Here is a 19781-nt window from a genome sequence, read left to right as displayed (position 1 = left end):
CAGATCTTTGAAAAATACCGGTGGAATTTTGATCAGAATGGCATTAAAAGTATAAATTGCTCTAGGCAGTATAGACATTTTAACAATGTTTATTCTTCCGATCCAAGAGCATGGAATGGTCTTCCATCTTTTTGTGTCTTCTTCAATTTCTTTCATGAGTGTTCTGTAGTTCCTCGAGTACAGATCCTTTACCTCTTTGGTTAGGTTGATTCCCAGGTATCTTATGGTTCTTGGTGCTATAGTGAATGGATCGATTCTCTAATTTCCCTTTCTGTATTTTCATTGTTAGTGTATAAGAAAGCCACTGATTTCTGTACATTGACTTTGTATCCTGCCATGTTACTGAATTGCTGTATGAGTTCTAGAAGTTTGGGGGTGGAGTCTTTGGGGTTTTCCATATAAAGAATCATGTCATCTGTGAAAAGAGAGTTTGACTTCTTCCTTGCCAATTTGGATACCTTTTATTTCTCGTTGTTGTTTGATTGCCTTTGCTAGGACTTCTAATACTATGTTGAATAAGAGTGGTGAGAGTGGGCATCCTTGTCGTGTTCCTGATCTCAACGGGAAGGCTGAGAGCTTTTTCCCATTGAGGATGATATTTGCTGGGGGTCTTTCATAGATAGATTTTCTGAAGTTCAGGAATGTTCCCTCTATCCCTATACTTTGAAGCGTTTTAATCGGGAATGGATGCTGGATTTTGTCTAATGCTTTTTCTGCATCCATTGAGAGGACCACGTGGTTCTTCTCTCTTCTCTTATTGATTTGTTCTATCACATTGATTGATTTGCGAATGTTGAACCATCCTTGTAACCCAGGGATGAATCCCACCTGGTCATGGTGGATAATCTTTTTAATGTGCTGCTGGATCCTGTTTGCTAGGATCTTGTTGAGAATCTTAGCATCCATATTCATCGGTGATATTGGTCTGAAATTCTCCATTTTGGTAGGGTCTTTGCCTGGTTTGGGGATCAGGGTAATGCTGGCTTCATAAAAAGAATCTGGAAGTTTTCCTTCTGCTTCAATTTTTTGGAACAGCTTCAGGAGAATAGGTTTTATTTCTTCTTTGAAAGCTTCCCCAGGGAATCCGTCAGGTCCTGGACTCTTGTTTTTTGGGAGGTTTTTGATCACTGCTTCAATCTCATTACTAGATATCGGTCTATTCAGGTTGTCAGTTTCTTCCTGGTTCAATTTTGGGAGTTTATAGTTTTCCAGGAATGCATCCATTTCATCTAGGTTGCTTAGCTTATTGGCATATAACTGTTGGTACTGATGATTGCTTCTATTTCCTTGGTGTTAGTTGTGATCTCTCCCTTTTCATTCATAATTTTATTAATTTGGGCTTTCTCTCTTTTGTTTTGGATTAGTGTGGCCAATGGTTTATCGATCTTATTGATTCTTTCAAAAAACCAGCTTCTAGTTTAATTGATACGTTCTACTGTACCTCTGGTTTCTACCTCATTGATCTCTGCTCTAATCTTGATTATTTCCCTTCTTGCATGTGGACTTGGTTTGATTTGTTGTTGATTCTCCAGTTCTTTAAGGTGTAGAGACAGCTGGTGTATTCTGGATTTTTCAATTTTTTTGAGGGAGGCTTGGATGGCTATGAATTTCCCCCTTAGAACCGCCTTTGCTGTATCCCATAGGTTTTGGACCAAAATGTCTTCGTTCTCATTGGTTTTCATGAATTGTTTAAGTTCTTCTTTGATCTTCTGGTAGAAGATCTTCTGGTAGATCCAAGCATTCTAAAGCAAGGTGGTCTTTAGCTTCCAGGTGTTTAAGAATTATGTAGTGTCCTTCTGTGTCTCTGACTACAGTCTTTAGTTTAAAATCTAATTTATCTGATATGAGAATCACTACCCCGGCCTTCTTTTGAGGCCCATTGACATGAAAGATGCTTCTCCATCCCTTCACTTTCAGTCTGGGTGTATCCTTAGGTTCTCTTGTCTCTTGTAGACAACATATGGATGGGTCCTATCGTTTTATCCAATCTGTAACCCTGTGTCATTTTATGGGCACATTTAGGCCATTCACATTGAGAGTGATTATTGATAGATAGGTTTTGATTGACATCATGTTACCTTTGAAGCCTTTCTTTCTGTAGATTGTCTCTGTATTTCTGTTTAATGATATTCTTAGGATTTTTTATCTTTTATTGGACCCCCTTAGTATTTCCTGCAGTGTCGGCTTGGTGGTTGCAGTCTTTAAGCCTTGTCGGTCTTGGAAACTCTTTATCTCTCCATCCATTTTGAATGTCAGTCTTGCTGGATAGAGTATTCTTGGCTGCATTTTCTTCTCATTTAGTACTCTGAATATATTTTGCCAGCCCTTCTTGGCTTGCCAGGTCTATATGGATAGGTCTGACGTTATTCTAATGGGCTTTCCTCTGTATGTAAGGAGCTTCTTTGTCCTAGCTGCTTTTAAGAGGGTCTATCTTGAATGATAATTTTTCAGTTTAACTATAAGGTGTCACGAGGACTTTCGAGAATCTAAAATGTTGGGGGGAACCTCTCTGCCTCTAGTACATGAATGTTGTTTCCATTCGTGAGATTGGGAAAATTTTCATAGACAACTTGTTCCACTATATCTTCTAGACTTCTTTCTTTTTCCTCCCCTTCAGGGATTCCAATAATTCTGATGTTGGATCTTTTCATGGCATCATTTATTTCCCTGATTCTGTTTTCGTGGCTTCTGAGTTGTTTGTTCCAGGCTTCCTCCTGATCCTTTCTCTCTATCTGTTTGTTCTCCAGATCACTAATTCTGTCTTCTGTCTCAGTTCCCCTAGCTTTTAGAGAATTTAGATTAGATTGGAACTCATTGAGAGCATTTTGAACATCATCCCTGGTGGCTTTCAGTACTGCCCTAACATTGTGGACATCATCCCTGGTGGCTTTCAGTTCTGCCCTAATCAATTCCATTTGGTCATCCATGGCTTTCTCCAACCTAGCTATTGCCTGGATAATTGTTAGCCTGAATTCCTTTTCCAACATATTGTCTATGTTGATAGCCATTAGCTCTGTTGCAGAAGGTCCATCCTCTGTATTTTTCTTCTGTTGGGCATTCCTCCTCCTAGTCATTTTGGTAAAATATGACTGAACGGATGCAGCTGGATGTATCGATTGTGGTGCAGTCAAGGTGCACCCTGGAACGCTTCTGTGCAATCAGGATTCCCCACCCAAATGAGAGAAAAAATAAAAGAAAAATAAATAGAGAAGAAGAAGAAGAAGAAAAAAAAAAGAAACGAAAAGAAAAAAGAGAGAGAGAGAGAGACAGGAAAAAAAGGGAAAGTAAAAGAGAAGGCTCAGCCCAAATGGGCCCCAGGTAAGATTTATGAAGTATACAAACAAAAACAGACAAACAAAAAGACTGATAAAAGTATATGAAAAAAGAAAAACCATATATATATATATACATATATATATATATATATATATATGTATGTATATATATATGCCAAAAAAAAGGAAGAACCTCATCAGAAAGAACCCCAAGTATAAGTTTTATATACTATCAGGACAAACACAAATACAGAGAAACACTGGCAGAAGGAAAAGATGGGAGAGTGGTTATAAATTCTCAGTGTGGGCAAGGAAGTTTATTTTGATTCTTCCTGGATGTATCTTGATATTTTTGTTAAGGGACTCAACTTTCCTAAGATAAAGGGGGTTTAAAAATTGCTTTGCCTAGGGCACCTGGCTGGCTCAGTGGGTTAAGCCGCTGCCTTCGGCTCAGGTCATGATCTCAGGGTCCTGGGATCGAGTCCCACATCAGGCTCTCTGCTCAGCGGAGAGCCTGCTTCCCTTCCTCTCTCTCTACCTGCCTCTCTTGTGATTTCTCTCTGTCTAATAAATAAATAAAATCTTTAAAAAAAAAATGGCAATTACAATTTTTTAAAGAAAAAAAAATTGGTTTGCCTATAGGGGTAGCATTGATTGAGGAAAGGGGATTACCTTGAAGTTTAACTCTATATGTATATTAGAAAATAAAAATTAAAAAAGAATAAACTAGACTAAACTAAATTAAAATTTTTAAAAAAATAAAAAAAATAGAAAAGCAAAAGAAAAACACGGGTGTATGTTTCAAAAAGTTCAGGTTAGAAGGTTATTAAGGGATTTGATGTACTGGACATCTCACTGTGATAGTAAATAGGTTAAAAAATTATCTATATGTATAAAAAAAAAGAACCAGAATAATGGTAAAGAGTTAAAAATAAAAGTTGTATTTATGAAGTAGTGGTGGTTGTTCTCTTGTCGTCTTCTTTTTTCTTCCTTCCGGGTTGGTTTTCTGGGGGAGGGGCCTGCCACGTGGGTTTTCAGTCAATGATGTTCCCTGAGTTAGGTCCTCCTGCCCCCCTCAAGGGGGTGGGCGCTGAGGAAACCGGTTTTTTTTCAGGCTTTTGTTCTCTGGATGTTTTCATGTTCTTTCATCTGTTTTCTCTTGCCTTGACAGCTTTTGATGGTTTTTGGAGGTTTAGAGGAGAGCAAACTGCACACCCAGACCTCCCTCTCAGAGAGGAGCCTCAGAATGCTCTGCAGAGCTGCTGGCAGAGTAGGTTCCAAGTCACGGTCCCTGGGGATGCAGGAGCTCCTCGTTGTACCCAAAACCAGGGCAGGGGTGGTTGTCTAGGCAGCTCCAGACCGCCAGAGAGGTTCCAAGCAGCGATCGCACACTGAGATTTTCCCGCTGGCCTGGGCTAGGAATGCCTGCTTTTTCAGGATACCAGAGCTCCAGGCTAGCACCTGCGCGCACCTCTCCCAGGGGAGGGTGTGAGACACGCGCGTTTCAGGAATGTCATCTGGCCAGGCTCCCAGCCCCTCACGGGAGCCGGACCCCACGCGTTCTCGGAGGTGCTGGCGGCTGGGGCGCGCTGGGGGCTCAGGGACCAAGCCCTGGTTTCTCCACAGCACTCTCTCTGGCTCAGCGCCAGGGGAGGCTGTCCTGGGTCCGGGGACTTAAGCCCCTGTCCCTAACCGCCCCAATTCCCAAAATTTCCCCCCACGATGCTTTGCTCTTTTTTTTTTTTTTTTCAGTGCTTTCAACCAGACTCCAAGCTAATGCTGGTCCCCAGACACAGGGCACTGTCGTATTGGGGTATAAACTTTCCAGTCACTCGCCTCTGGTGACTCCCTCCCCCTTTTGTTTATGTTCCGATATCAGTCCGACGTTCCCACTCTGCTTTACCTGCCACTGGCGTCTTCTGCTCCAGTAGAGATCCAGACGTGTGTAATTCTGATCTCAGGCTGATTTCATGGGTGATCAGAGTTCTTTGGTAGGTAATCAGCTCACTTTAGGGCACAGGTTGAAACGGCGCCTCCTCCTACTTCCCTGCCATCTTGACTGCAAGTCTCTGAATCTCACTTTTATCTTGCACTGTCTCGTTGACCAGGGTGTTTACATGTTTATCTTTAATAGTTACATTTTGGGGCTGAAGTGAGAATTCTGGATTTTCTTTTCTTTTGTCAATTTGAAAATCTATAGGCTGGGCATTAATGTTTTGTAGGCACCCAGATTCTGCCCACTTTACTTGACTTATTAACTCATGATAATAAGCGATGTGGACGAACTTGGTTTGAACATTATTTGATAATAAATACAATGCTGTTTCTCTTTTTGACAGTGTGGAGGATGCTGGGCCTTCAGCGTGGTGGGTGCCGTGGAATCAGCATATGCAATAAAAGGGAAGCCTTTGGAGGATCTGAGTGTACAGCAGGTCATCGACTGTTCCTATAATAACTACGGCTGCCAGGGAGGCTCCACTCTCAGTGCTTTGAACTGGCTGAATAAGGTGACTAGTTTCTCAGCCTTCTAAACTCTTCATTTCCTCTTTGGTTTAGTTAACATGCCTTCAGAATTAAATCAGTTTGCTCTCATATATACCAAAGAATGTTTTTATTTTTTATTTTTTTGAAGATTTAATTTATTTATTTGAGAGAGAGACAGAGATAGAGATAGAGACCACGAGCTGAGTGGAAGAGGGAGACGCAGGCTCCCAGATGAGCAGGGAGCCCGATGGAGTGGCTCCATCCCAGGACCCCGAGATCATGATCCGAGCCGAAGGCAGATGCTTAACTGACTGAACCACTCAGGTGCCCCCAAAGTATGTTATTAAATTCAGAAATTTTGATGGCCAAAGTCTGACTCCCTCGAAGATTTAAAAATGAATTGCTTTCAGGCAAGTCAGCTACTAAGCAATCAAAGTGTGGAAAATCTTGCCTGGATTTGTTTTCAGAAAAATACGTGTGTTTCTTTCTCAGCATTTCTTGGCAGGTGAATACTTTCTTTCATAGTTATCGCTCACCTAATGTCCCAGAAAGATGAGAGCCTGTGATTACTTATTTCTATAGAATCTTCGAATATTGCAATTATAAGGGACAATAGAAATCAGCAAATTTAATAACTTTTTATGTAGGTGAAGAAATGAGACCTGAGAGGTGAGATCGTGGCCAAATCTGTAGCTGAGCCAGAACTGTGTCTTAAGTCTTCTGTCTCAATGGAGGGCTTTATCCATACTCCAGAATATCCTCCGTTTCTTAGGAGACTCTCTGACATTGTCCTGTATCCAGGGCCAACTGCATGAAGCCAACCAATGAGAATGTTGTTATGGTTTGTAAAAGTTGTCAAGCTGGAATTTCCCAAATCGGAATATTCTTTCCTTGTTCGCTTGCTGTATTTTGAGTTACTACATGCTGGAAGCTTCTCTGTACACATCAGGGACAACAAGGAATTGTGTGTTTCCCTGGCTTCTATAAGCCCAGAATCAGAAAAGGAGGATTGTCTGTCAACAGCTAAAAAATATGTGACATATGCTAGATGTATGGCACAGAGAGATGTGGGTGGAAAGAATGCTTGATCGGCCATTGCCTGGGCTGAGTGAGTCTCAGAGACTTGCTGTCAGAACCAGAAGCTCTGGAAGGAAAATGAGTTGCCCTGTTGCAACCTCAGGAGAAAAAAAAATGGTAAGACTAGTATCAAATGTAAGGAGGCTCTAAGAAAGGAAGTTAGAGGAAAAACAAGAGTAGAAGAGAAAGATACTGAGTCAACTTAGTATGACCATAACAAACACCTAAAGGTTGAATTGTCGAATTTAGGTTATTTATGAATTTAGGTTATTAAGATAACCTAAAAAATAGCCACATGACAAGGATGTGGCCAAGTTGAATCTTATTTGGACACATCGTAGTAATTGCTGTTTGATTTCTAAAACAACTGTGTTTTAAATAGAGAACGCTTTGGATGATTATTTTCTTTTAGACGCAAGTAAGACTGGTGAGCGATTCAGAATACCCATTTAAAGCACAGAATGGCTTGTGCCATTACTTTTCTGATTCACAGTCTGGATTTTCAATCAAAGGTTATTCTTCATATGACTTCAGGTAATTGTCTTATTCTGTTGTGTCTCTGTCTGCGTTTCGTAATCTCTGATCTATTGACCATTTGGAATCAATAACTGGATTGAAGGCATTACTGAATACTAGTCATTGTTTTAAGACCTACCTTTTTGCTAGAGAGACTAATGGAGGGCTGTCTAGAGATGTTTCTTAAATGTGATCTCCTTATTTTTCCGTTTGTGTTTATAATAGCATTAACACATTTAAATCTGTGTGAGGTATAAGTTATCCTTACCACCTTCCTTCTAACAAACGGAATTGCCGTGATTATCATTTGTATATTTCAGTCTCACTGTTGAAGTGATCCAAAATTGTTTTGTATAGACTCCCCAGTGAGTATCAAGCAGTCTACTTACCAAGAAATATCATTTTGAACATGCTTGCATTTTTTTTTAAGGCATCAACTATAAGAAAAGCGTGAGCTGAAACTTTCTTATTACAAGCAAGTAAGACTATTTTACTAGAGGTGGATTATGGGGCACAAACTACGGGCACGATGGGCATGCAGGGTAGATAAAGACAAGCAAAGGAAAGGGACTAGTGTTGGAAGTTGAAGGGTATGATGACTTCAAATAGGTTCAGGGGTGAAGAGTCATTAAAAAATGCTTTAAAAATGCATGAAACACTGAAAGCCAGCTAGTAAACCATTGTGACCATTTGATATGGTACAAAACAGGGGTTCAGGGATAATAGGACAAAGGAAGATTCAAATAGCTTCTTTTTTCATTTAAAAAATATGTAAAGGAATCTTAGCACAATCTTTTGAAACAGAGAAAGCAGAAAGTAAATTATATTCAGCTGAGGTGACAGACTACCCCAAAACATACCAATACAGAATATAAAAGAATCTCTTGATCCAGATGGTGCCAACCCATGAGATCTGAAGGAAATCAAGGGTGAAATTGGATCATTGAACAAAATGGAACCCGTCTAAGCAAGCATACGTGTACCAGAGGCCTGACAGATTGTCGGCACAGCTCCCACCTACAACAAGGGCTCTCGGGGTTGACCCTAGGAACCACATACCAGAGAGTCCCAATTCCACAGATGGCAGGTTACACAGAGTCTGTAATAAAATGTTCAGAGTCACTGAATACATTGTTCTACATCTTTTTTTGAGGGAAACGCTCAAAAATGAGGAAGTGTGTCTCTATAAGCTGTCCATTCCTTAAGAGTATAAGTGAAGCATGTACACAAGAAGTAAATAGATTTTCAAAATATCACTTAAAAAGTTAAAAAAAAAGTCACTTAAAAACTTCAGGGAATCCCTCATCATGAGTAGCAAAATAAAAAAAAAAAAAATAGGGAAACATGAAGAAGAATAGGCATGAGTCTGAATTAGAGAGAGAGGGAGAGGGAGAATGTAAAAGTCACTGGCATTGAACCTGAAGCATGATTTGTCTAACGCTTTGGTTAAGGAGAAAGAGGTCCCGATAAAAAACAAACAAACAAACAAACAACGGAAAAAACTGTGTTTACACTGGACATAAACATTCTGATCATAGAGTGCTAATGGTATTAGACTCTGCAAGAAGATCTTTCATGGATTTACTCATTCATTTGAATATGTATTGAACATTGTTTCAGGTTCTGGGGATTCAGCTGTGAACAAAACAGACAAAAAACCCTGACTGCATTTTAGTGATAGAGACAGACAATAAAGAAAACAAACAAAGATATGTAATCATTTCTACAGAGAACTAAGTAAAACAGTGGGAGGAAGAGGAAATATCAGGGGGGTATACAGTCTTAAAAAGAGTGGCCGGGAGGGGCTCCTTTTGACTTTTGAGCAAAGACCTGGAGAAGTGAGGGAACGTAACCATGTAGACATCTGGGGAACAACTGTTCCAAGCATAAGGAGCCGTAAGTGCAAAGAGACAGAAACATGTGCGGCATATTTAAAGAAAAATGAGGAAGCCAACGGGACTGCAGATGGACCAGACTAGTCGGAGATGAGGCAATAAAGGTTATCGGGTAATACCCTTGGAGCGGTGTTAGAAAAACGGTCTTAGACCTGAGACATCATAGGTTATTACCCCTCATAGAATATAAAGCCCCACAGAATATATTGACGGATTTTATGGAGGGGATGAGAGAAAAGATAGTCAAGGATGATGAATCTAGGCTTTTTGGCCTGAACAACTGAAAGAACGGAATAAATTCTTACTTGAGACATGAAAGTCTGAGACAGGAACAAATTCAGGAAGGAATATCGACCTTGAGCAGTGATCCCTGGAAACACTGTAGGGAAATAGAGAAATGAGACTAACAAGGAAAGCAGGGTTTTCCTACCAAACACATTGATACTGAGGGTACTTACCGATCCTACTGGGGAACTCTTGGGGCCAAGGTTAAATAGACATTTCAGAGTTATCTCACCCAAGTTGGTGTTTACTACCTTCCATGTCAGTTGAGGGTGCTGCTAAGAAAGAGATGTGGGGTGAGCTTGATTTCCTGGCTCTTTAAGAGAGAAGGTCCTCAGGAAAAGAGCTTCAGGCCTCCTTGTTGGAAACCTGGCCAATTATACCACCGTGGTTAGGGCCAGAGGATGTGGGAAGATTTTCCAAGAACAACTGCTGTAGTAATGCCCCGGACCAGGCCCCTGACACATCTGAGGTTCCTGAGACTCGGAGGGTCACAGAACTAGTGAGGTAACTATAGGGCCACATTAAGCATATGGAAAAAGGTTTGATAGTATATCCATTATCAACAATATGGATTTTCATAGTACATTTGGCCTCCAAACAACATGAGTTTGAACTGTACATTCTACCTATAAGCGTTTTTTTCCGCAAAAAGTACAGTATAGTACAGTATTTTCTCTTCCTTATGATTTTCATAATAACCTTTTCTCTGTCTTTATTGTAGAAATACAGTGTTAAGTACGTATAATATATAAAAGATGTGTTAATGGACGCTTATGTCATTAGTCAGTCTTTTGGTCAACAGTAGACTATTAAGTTTTGGGGAAGTCCAAAGTTAATTGCGGATTTTTGACTGTGTGGGGGTTCAGCAACCCTAACCGCCAGTCCAGTGGTCAGTTGTAGTTCTTTATTGGGCTAATAGTGGAAATAAAGGTGCTGTTAGGAGTATATTTTAACTTGCTAAAAGCCAACATCTTTCTGAAACTCAAGAGATAACACTAAGTTATTTCTGGGACTAAATGGAACATTTCTGGACTATGTCATATCCTCCTGTTTCATATTGTTGATATCTTTTTTTAGTTCTGCCTCAAAGCAGAGACTACTACTCAGTTGTTTCTTTGATCTTACCATGTTAATTACCCTCTGCATTCTAAAAAAATATTTTTCCTTCTTGATCTTTCCCTTTCCATCATGCTCTCCCAGTCCCTGGAGCTTTGATGTCATGTATTTACAGTTTATCTTTTGTCATCTTACAAAGGTAGAGATGCCTATATACTCTTTAACAGAGATAATCCTATTTGTCATACTTGGATAACAAAATATTCAAAAATTTGAATATAATAAAATATACATTTTACATTAAAACATATGCTGAACAAAACTGGTTTACCAGGTAATTAGAAATGAGGAAAGGGAGCTATTTCTTTTAAATTCAGAGTGTAATTTATGTTAGGCATGCTATAAGTTTATACCTGCAATTTTCTCCTTAGATTGATTTTGTGACAGAGGTGACTTCAGTCACCTGCTAGAGTCACCGACTCCAGTGTGACTGGAATGACTCCAGTCTGTAGCTGTAATTTGAACCCAGCTATGCAGAACTTCAACGCCTATACCCTACCATGAAGCCTTATAGGAATTTTGTAATTTTGCCTGTCTCAGGATAGTCTTAATGAATACAGGTTATTATTACAGCAGCGAAAATTAGAATTGACTGCTTATAGATCTCCAGAAAAAGATCTTCACATTAACAAGTCATATGAATAAACATTTAGAATGAATGTGCATGCAGTTTCTATCTCAATAAATTCTCTTATGCACTCAATTTTTTCCCCATCTGTGGGCAAAATGTCCCCTTGGTAGAAACTGATCCTCAGCAGGTTTTGATAATAGGTTATTTACTCTTTGGAGCTACTAATCTACCCATGGCCTCCTGCAGCAATAAAATACCAAATGCTATCTTAATGGCTTGAAATATCAGTAATTTGGTTTCAGTGTCCTTCACTCATCAGGCTGACCTTTAAAAGGGTAAATAATGGTTTAATCACATACTCCCAAGATCGATGATGACCAAATGTTATGTAACAGACTTTATCAGTAGGTGTCCACGTGTGAGAACAATAACTGGGTCTTTCACAGAATTCACAATCTAGCCCTGCTTCTCCTGGCATCTTTTTTTTTTAATCTGCATTTATAGCTTTATTTTAAAATAATAGCAATAAACCCATTACATGGCAACCTGTAACACACTTTTATGGAAAAGATATTATTTTCCCCAAACTGAGACATATAAAGAAGTTGACTGGTATTGCTTCAGATTTTTCTAGATCTTTTTTCTTTTTTTTTTTTTTTAATTGTGTTCTGTTAGCCACTGTATAGTACATCCTTGCTTCTGTCGTATAACGACATTTGCCACTTTTGTGTAATGCTCCCCTCTGATTTCTGCATTTGGCATTCATTCACATAAGTTGGTCAGTCTCTTGATTCTCACATGGTATGGCACAGTTATCTCGTGCATTTAGTCTTCTCACTTCCCTTATTAACAGAATCCCCTATTTTATAGCTTGATACTTTGCCAGCTAGATACAAAACTCCATTTCCTATCTTCCTTGAAGCTAAACTTAGCCTCTTAACTGAGTACTAGCCAATGAGATCTATATAGACCTATGCCGAGCGTGTGTGTTATCTATATAGACATACGCAGAGCATGTGTGTTACTTTTGGGAAGTCTTTTCAACAGGAATATTGTATTTCTTTCTTCTTTGTGCTGTCTGGAATATATGTTAAATGGCGAGAGCTCCAGCAGCCACCTTGGACCATTAATTGACCTTGACAGTGGAAACCGCCCATGGTAGAGCAGAATACAGAAAGATTCTGGCTTCCTGATGCCTTGGAGCTCCATAGACGTACTAGACTACCCAGTCTCTCAGACCTCTAGTTTCCATCTTTTAGGTCTTCTGTAATTGCAATCAAACCTACTCCTAACCATACATAGATTAAATAGATTATTTTTTTATAAAATAGCTCTACCTTAAAATCAACTCCTTAACCATGGATTTCCTCTTCCGGTAGTGACCAAGAAGATGAAATGGCAAAAGCACTTCTTACCTTTGGCCCCTTGGTAGTGGTCGTAGATGCAGTAAGCTGGCAAGATTATTTGGGAGGAATAATACAGCACCATTGCTCTAGTGGAGAAGCAAATCACGCAGTTCTCATAACTGGGTTTGATAAAACAGGTAAGTGCGGATAAGACTTGCTTGTTTGCTTTACAGCTTGAACTCTGACTGACAAATGATCACCACCCTTTTAAATGCTGAAATTTGGTCCTTCCATGTCTAAGACCTTTACAACTTTTCAGTAGACTTCCAGGTATAAATACCCTGTCATGGGCCCCCCCTATCAATTTTGAGGACAACCTTGTTAAAATAACAATAATTCTTGATTTAAATAATGTGCGTTCTCCACCTGGAATGTTTAGAATAATTGTTGGGGGAAAAGAAGTGTTTGTTATTTTAATCATATTTTTCTAAAAATTCTTTTTTTTTTCCTTTTCCTAATTCCCTGGAATTGTGTGTATGTTTTCATTTCATGCTATCTGATTCAAATATATATTTTTCCATTACCTGGAGTGTGACACTGAGTGCAACTCAAGTTTACTTAGCCAGAATCACATTACATTTTTAATCTTTTGCTCAGAGCTGCTATACCTATCAAGAACTAACTCTTTAAATGAATATGCTTCACAACAAAATTTTAACTGTTCATGGTGTGTTACCATGTTATGTTTTGCAGGAAGTACTCCATATTGGATTGTGCGGAACTCATGGGGAAGTTCATGGGGAGTAGATGGCTATGCCCATGTTAAAATGGGAGGCAATATTTGTGGTGAGTCATGAATTCATGTTTAAAACTTCAGGCTGAATGGCCAGGCAGACACTTGGAAAATATTAAAATTACAAACCTGTATGCTCGTAATTTAAATCCATAGTCAGCTTCCAATAGACTCAGACCATTTTTACAGTAATAATTTTCATTCTGTAGCCAAATGATAAAAATAAAATAGTGTTCCTTGAAGAGACACATTGCACATGTTCACATTTTGAAAAGGAAGAGGGCTTGTAGTGGTAACAAGTATAACATGCAAAATATAATAAGATAGAGTACTAATAAGATAGAGTACTAACTTACCAAGAGGCTGAGATGCTCTGAAAACATCTCCAAAATTTACTTATTTCCTTCATTTTTTCTAAGTAGGCTCCACACCCAGCCTGAGACCTGAACTAACAACGCCAAGATCAAGAGTTTCACATTCCACTGACTGAGCCAGCCAGGCATCTCCCTAATTTAATTTTTATAATTGAATCAATTTTCCTAATTTGTGCACCACAATACCTGCTCAAGGATATCAAGAATTGCTTTTTCTTTGTATCAAAATACATGAAAATCTGAACATTAGGCTTGTTTCTGGTTTAATATGACCCTTGTTACCTACAGACTCAAGCAAAACACACACCGGAATTGAGGGGCTGAAGCAAATACCAAATACGCTTTTTTGCTGAATAACAATTTTGTTTCTGGTTAACCACAAACCAAATTAAAATAACTAGTCAAGTATTTTAAACTGTATTCTAAAACCTATATGTAATCATATGTTCTAAAATTTTTGATCTAGGAAATCAGCACAGTTTCTGAATCAAGTTTGACTTAAACTATATTGCATATGAAAGCAATCATTTAATTTCTCATTACAATGATTCCTAACATACATACAACTTTTTAAAAGTTGTAGAACCTTCCAGAGAGTTAGAGAAAAGTTCGAGAGTTGGGATGCCTGGATGGCTCAGTTGGTTAAGTATCTGCCTTCAACTCAGGTCATGATCTCGGGGTCCTGGGATTGAGTCCTGCATTGGGCTCCTTGTTCAGCAGGGAGTCTGTTTCTCCCTCTCCTTCCACTCCTCCCCCTGCTTGTGCTCACTCTCTGACAAATAAATAAATAAGACCTTTAAAAAAAAAGAAAGAAAAATTTAAGAGTTTATATTTTGATTCAATCTAGTGAACACTGGCCAAAGGCATCATAAAGTAGGATCCATGAGAGTTAATCAGTGGTCTGGCCTATCACCCCAATAAAATATTTTTCTGAAATTACTATGAAGGAGAGTCAACATTACAGAAATCTTCTAGCCAGAGCACTAGCAAACCAGTCAGGCCTCTACTTTTTAGCATCATGGGGGCTTTTCTGTTGTTGGAACTTGCTGATATATTACCGCTGCCGTTCATTGAACCTCTGCTGCTAAACCCAAATTATCTCTAACTGTCAAAGTGGTGATACTTGGACCTGGGTGAAGGTTGGCTTTTTCAAGGCTCTCGCAAGAGAGTTGCAAGAACATAATTCAGATGCTCGTTCATACTTGCCTCCATTATGACTCTGTATCCTCCCCCAACCACCTCTTCTTCAGCCCCCAGCTACCAGGGTGAGTTGGAATAATTTCTCCTCTCTATTCGTGTTCCAGTGGGATCCTCCACGTGCCTGCCTGATTAGTAATTAAGCAGGGATCCAAATCATTCCAGAAAATGAATATTTCCTAAAAGTTAATACCTGATGATGATCACATTTCTCTTATGAACAACAGTGTAACACAGATAGCATTCCATGGCTCCAAGAGAATAGCTTATTACAATGAAATCCAGTCTTCAAATGGACTATTTATTGCTTTTACCATGATATTGAGATCTGTGGTCTTGTGTGCTAAGAAAGCCTAGCACATTTGTGATTTATTTAAATTTTGCTAAAGTTCAAATCTTAGAGTTTGAAGTTTCAAATTTTATTTAAAACAATCCTATAAATTATTGTATTCCTCTAAGCAATACGTATGAGTGCCATAAAGATTTCAGATACATTAATCTATTTAGATAATAAGTCTTTGGGTTTTTGTTTTGGTTTTTTTTTTTTTTGCAGTTTCTTTTAAAAAAAAAGATTTTATTTACTAATTTTACAGAGACAGAGAGGGAAAGAGTACATGAGTGTGGAGAGGGGCTAGAAGGGAAGGAGAGGGACAAGCAGAGCATAGAGCCATACATGGGGCTTGACCTCACAACCCTGAGATCATGAACTGAGCCAAATCAAGATTCGGTTGCTTAGCTGATTGAGCCACACAGGTGCCCCTGTAGTTTCTTGAAACAAAATTGTTAGTTGTCTCTTCTAATATCTGTTTTTGAAGTCGCCATGTTTATACTGACAGCCACAAGCATTACATTTTTTTTTGAGGGAATTAGGCTAGCACTAATAATTTCCTTTTCTCTAGGTATTGCAGATTCTGTTTCTGCTGTATTTGTGTGATATGTTGGGAAGATCAATGGACAGCGACAAAAATGAAGGTTCATAATGAGATGTAGCAAAGAACTCCATTCCCAGCGCTGTTCGCCTTCAGGCCACTGGCTCCATGGCCTAGGAGGACTCTGTGGAACAGTTTCTGGACCCTGGGATGAAGGTCACTTTAGGAATCTCTTCAATTTGAAGAGGATTTTATCTGGCTTGATTGTTGTTTTTGTTTGTCTTTAATGATATACTTCCAGTAGGATTAGAGGGGATAAGAATTTCTTTTCCTGTGTACAATATCATGTACAATATAGGTACCCGCCATAGCTTACATTTATATACAAAAATGGTCAGCCTAGAATAGAGTATGCTTCTCATAGTTATAATCACAGCCCTCAGAGATGGAATTTCTTAAAGATTTTGAAAGGCCAATTGCTTTACCTCCACAAAAGATGCTTACCCTTGAAATAGTCGAAAGGTCATATAGAAAGCAACAAAAGGACAAAACCGCTTTTTAAGAGAAATGGATTGAAATTAAAGGACCAATATGGTGACTGTGTGGTAGGAAAAATTCCAGGAGCATTGCCTGAGCGACAAATTACTGTTTGGAAAATTTCGTTGTCAATAGGCTTCCAGTAGGGTCTTATTTCTTCCTTTGCCCTCCCTGTATTGAGGAGGATGCCTCCTACTCTTTTTTGCTTGTTCTTTACTGTAATGTTCCTAAACGTTCCGGGTGGTTTGGCTTCCCTGGCTAAAGAAGGCTCATTTTTCACTTTCCATTTCTATTTTATAACCATTTGTTGGGCCCCATTTGTCTCTAAGCCTTTATCAAATCAGGATCTTACTATCTGTTCCTCCCCTCATTCCTAGGCACCACCCCCTTCAAAGCCCAAGCCTAGCAATCTGGGCTATCAGTCAAACTGACTTTCCCAATCTGTCTGTTTTCCCACTTTTCTGCTTACTTTTCCCAGACTCCCATACTAACCACGTTTTTGTGTATCCTTTTGGCTTCTACGTGGTTCCGGTTCTTGATGCCAATGTTTTCTTTTGCAGAAGTCATCATGTGTGGGTGTGTGGCAGTGTAAGAACCTTAGAGCAGAAGAGCTGATCTTCTGACTAAATATAAGTACAATAAGTATAAATACTCAATGGATTAATATAAGAAAATCATATCAAATATTGCATATGCAAACATTTCTTCTCTGAAACTTATAGTTGCTTTCTAATGTAGACTATCTTAACGAAAACAAAATTTTAAATGTAACAGCAACCACTAAAAAATTGAAGCCCTCCCATTTTTCCTCTCACTTTTGAGCTTTATCTCTCCCCTTTATTAGAAAGTGAAAATCAAAAACAAAACACTGTATTTCTTTGTTTTACACCAACCAGAAGCAATCTAAAAAAAAAAATACCATTGACTCAAATTTAGAAATGTTTCAGGAAGAAAAATATTGATATTCTGATTAACATTTTAATTATCCAAATATGTCAGAAGGGGACTCTGTGCTGGTTGTTTTAGCTTGTATTTATTTACTGATTTCTATACACTGTAAGTGCTTTCCTGATACTCTTTTTCAAATGTTAAAGACTTTTTAAATTACAAAATGATTAATACCTCTCAGTTGTTCTGGATTTTGATGACATTTATAATAAAACAATCTATATTTGACTTTGGTTGAAGAAGACTCTTGATGAGTGCGTGACCTACATTTTGCGAACAGTGTTAATGTGCTTAATTCCCATAAGCTTTTTTCAGTTCCGAATCCATATATTCAATGTTTGGTTTTCTCTATAGACACCTGAACCTCAGTGTCTATAAAATTACCCCCTTCGCTTCCCCCCTTCTAAAAAAAGAAGAAAAAAATAAAGAAAAAGGAAAAAACTTCCACACCTCCTAGAGTCTCTATTTTGGTTAACAGCATCAATAATATATAATCACCCAGTCAGTAGACGTGAGGGAAATGTTACTGAATCAGGCCAACTACACTTTAGTAACCCATCACTTAATCACCTACCTTCCGTTTCTACCCTCCTTTCCTAGATGCATGTTCTTTAGTTATGTCTCAACTCTACTAGTCAGTAGTCACCAAACCCAATGTCCTCTAACACAGAGGTTCTCAAAGTATAGTCCCCAGACCCGAAGCCACGTGAGGACTTATAAAACACTTTATTTATTTATTTGAGAGAGAAACAGCACTTCCTGCTGACTGTGGGGCATAATGCAGAGCTCCATCCCAGGACTCATGAGCTCATAATCTGAACTGAAAACACGAGTCAGTCACTCAACAGACTGAGCCACCCAGGCACCCCAAGACACTTTATTTTTATAAGTGCTCCAGGTGATTCTGATGGATGCTATTATAATCCATTTACTATGTGTCCCCTGGATTTTCATTTCTTTTTTTTTTTAAGGTTTTATTTATTCGATAGACAGAGATTGCAACTAGTCAGAGAGGCAGGCAGGGAGAGAGAGGAGGAAGCAGACTCCCTGCTGAGCAGAGAGCCTGATGTGGGGCTTGATCCCAGGACCCTGGGATCATGAACTGAGCTGAAGGCAGAGGCTTTAACCCACTAAGCCACCTAGGCACCCCACCTGGATTTGCATTTCTGTAGGATATTATGTTATTTCCCTGCTTTAAACTATTCAGGAATTCTGAAATGCCTAAAAGATAACATGCCAACTCTTTTGAATGACCTTTCATAGAGAAGCCCCTTAACACCTATTTGCCTCAATCTCTGCTGTTCTATGAGGACATACGCTGTGCTCCAGCCATAGTAAGCTTCTTGAAGTTCCCCCAGTGAGGCTAAAAGGAAAGCAGCGGGATTTTCAAATAATAGTTAGGAGTCATACACATAATAGTTAGGAGTCATAATGAAAATCGTCAAGATGTTCCTGGATGTGATTTCGCAAAGATCTCAAAGTGAATACTAAATTAGGCAACCTTGGGGCACCTGGGTGGCTCAGTGGGTTAAGCCTCTGCCTTTGGCTCAGGTCATGATCTCAGGGTCCTGGGATCGAGTCCCACATCGGGCTCTCTGCTCAATGCGGGGCCTGCTTCCCCTCTCTCTCTCTGCCTGCCTCTCTGCCTACTTGTGATCTTTGTCTGTCAAATGAATAAATAAAATCTTAAAAAAAAATTAGGCAACCTTACACAGACTTTGTGACTTACTTAAAAATTATAATTTAAAGTGGATCGTTAGCACTAGAAGCAAGTTTGAGTGGGGGCAAGTAACTGGCATTATAAATGGTTTTGACTTTTACATTAAGAATTACTGATATATCCCTTGGGGGGTTGGAAAAAAACTCTAACAACTATCTAATTTAGTCACACCAAGAAATAAAAATAAAAAGAGTTAAGTTAAATCATTTAGTCTGTTAGAAGAATAAATCTTGACAAATAGGATTTATTCTAAGATTCCAAGTCATCTTGGTGACAGAATATACTTACCTCAATCTTAAGTAATAAATAATAAATAATAATAAGTAATAAATAAGTAATAATGAGTAATAAAAAATAGTAATTAAGTAATAAATAATAGTAATAAAAATATTACTTCATGAGACAAGTAAAGATTGAGGTAAGTAAGATTTTATTTATTTATTTGAGAGAGACAGACAGAAGCACAAGCTGGGGAAAAGGCAGAAGCAGAAGGAAAGGGACAAGCAGACTCACCGCTGAGCAGGGAGCTGGACATGGGGCTCCATCCAGCACCCTGAGATCATGACCCGAGCCAAGATCAGATGTTTAACCAACTGAGCCACCCAAATGTCTTTGAGATAAATATTTTTATCCCCATCATATAGATAGATCCTGGGGCTTAAACTGGAATTTGGAATGGATAGTTAATAAATGGCAGTGCCAGAATTTGTTTCCATGCTCACTGATTTCAAAGCCATTGCCTTTAGCCACCGTGTTACTTGTCTCTGTATTTTTCAGC

General features: G+C 38.9%; 1 protein-coding gene across 2 annotated transcripts in view; it reads left to right on the top strand.

The window, feature by feature from the left end:
- CTSO (cathepsin O) overlaps positions 1 to 17239 on the top strand; it is a 29943-nt gene extending 12704 nt beyond the window's left edge. The window contains exons 4-8 of one of the 2 annotated variants that reach the window (XM_045998057.1): positions 5615 to 5782; positions 7249 to 7370; positions 12599 to 12762; positions 13319 to 13411; positions 15829 to 17239. In XM_045998057.1, coding sequence (XP_045854013.1) covers positions 5615 to 5782; positions 7249 to 7370; positions 12599 to 12762; positions 13319 to 13411; positions 15829 to 15863 — 582 coding nt within the window. In that variant the 3' untranslated portion in view covers positions 15864 to 17239. Of the gene's footprint in view, positions 1 to 5614; positions 5783 to 7248; positions 7371 to 12595; positions 12763 to 13318; positions 13412 to 15828 lie in introns of both variants that reach the window. The other variant, XM_045998056.1, reaches the window with a different exon arrangement.
- The last annotated feature ends 2542 nt before the right edge of the window (positions 17240 to 19781 follow it).

Source organism: Meles meles, chromosome 2 (genome assembly GCF_922984935.1).
Source record: "Meles meles chromosome 2, mMelMel3.1 paternal haplotype, whole genome shotgun sequence".
In the NCBI taxonomy this organism is placed as follows: Eukaryota; Metazoa; Chordata; class Mammalia; order Carnivora; family Mustelidae; genus Meles; species Meles meles.
Note: the sequence above shows the minus strand (reverse complement) of the source record. Positions and strands in the feature narration are given on the sequence as shown.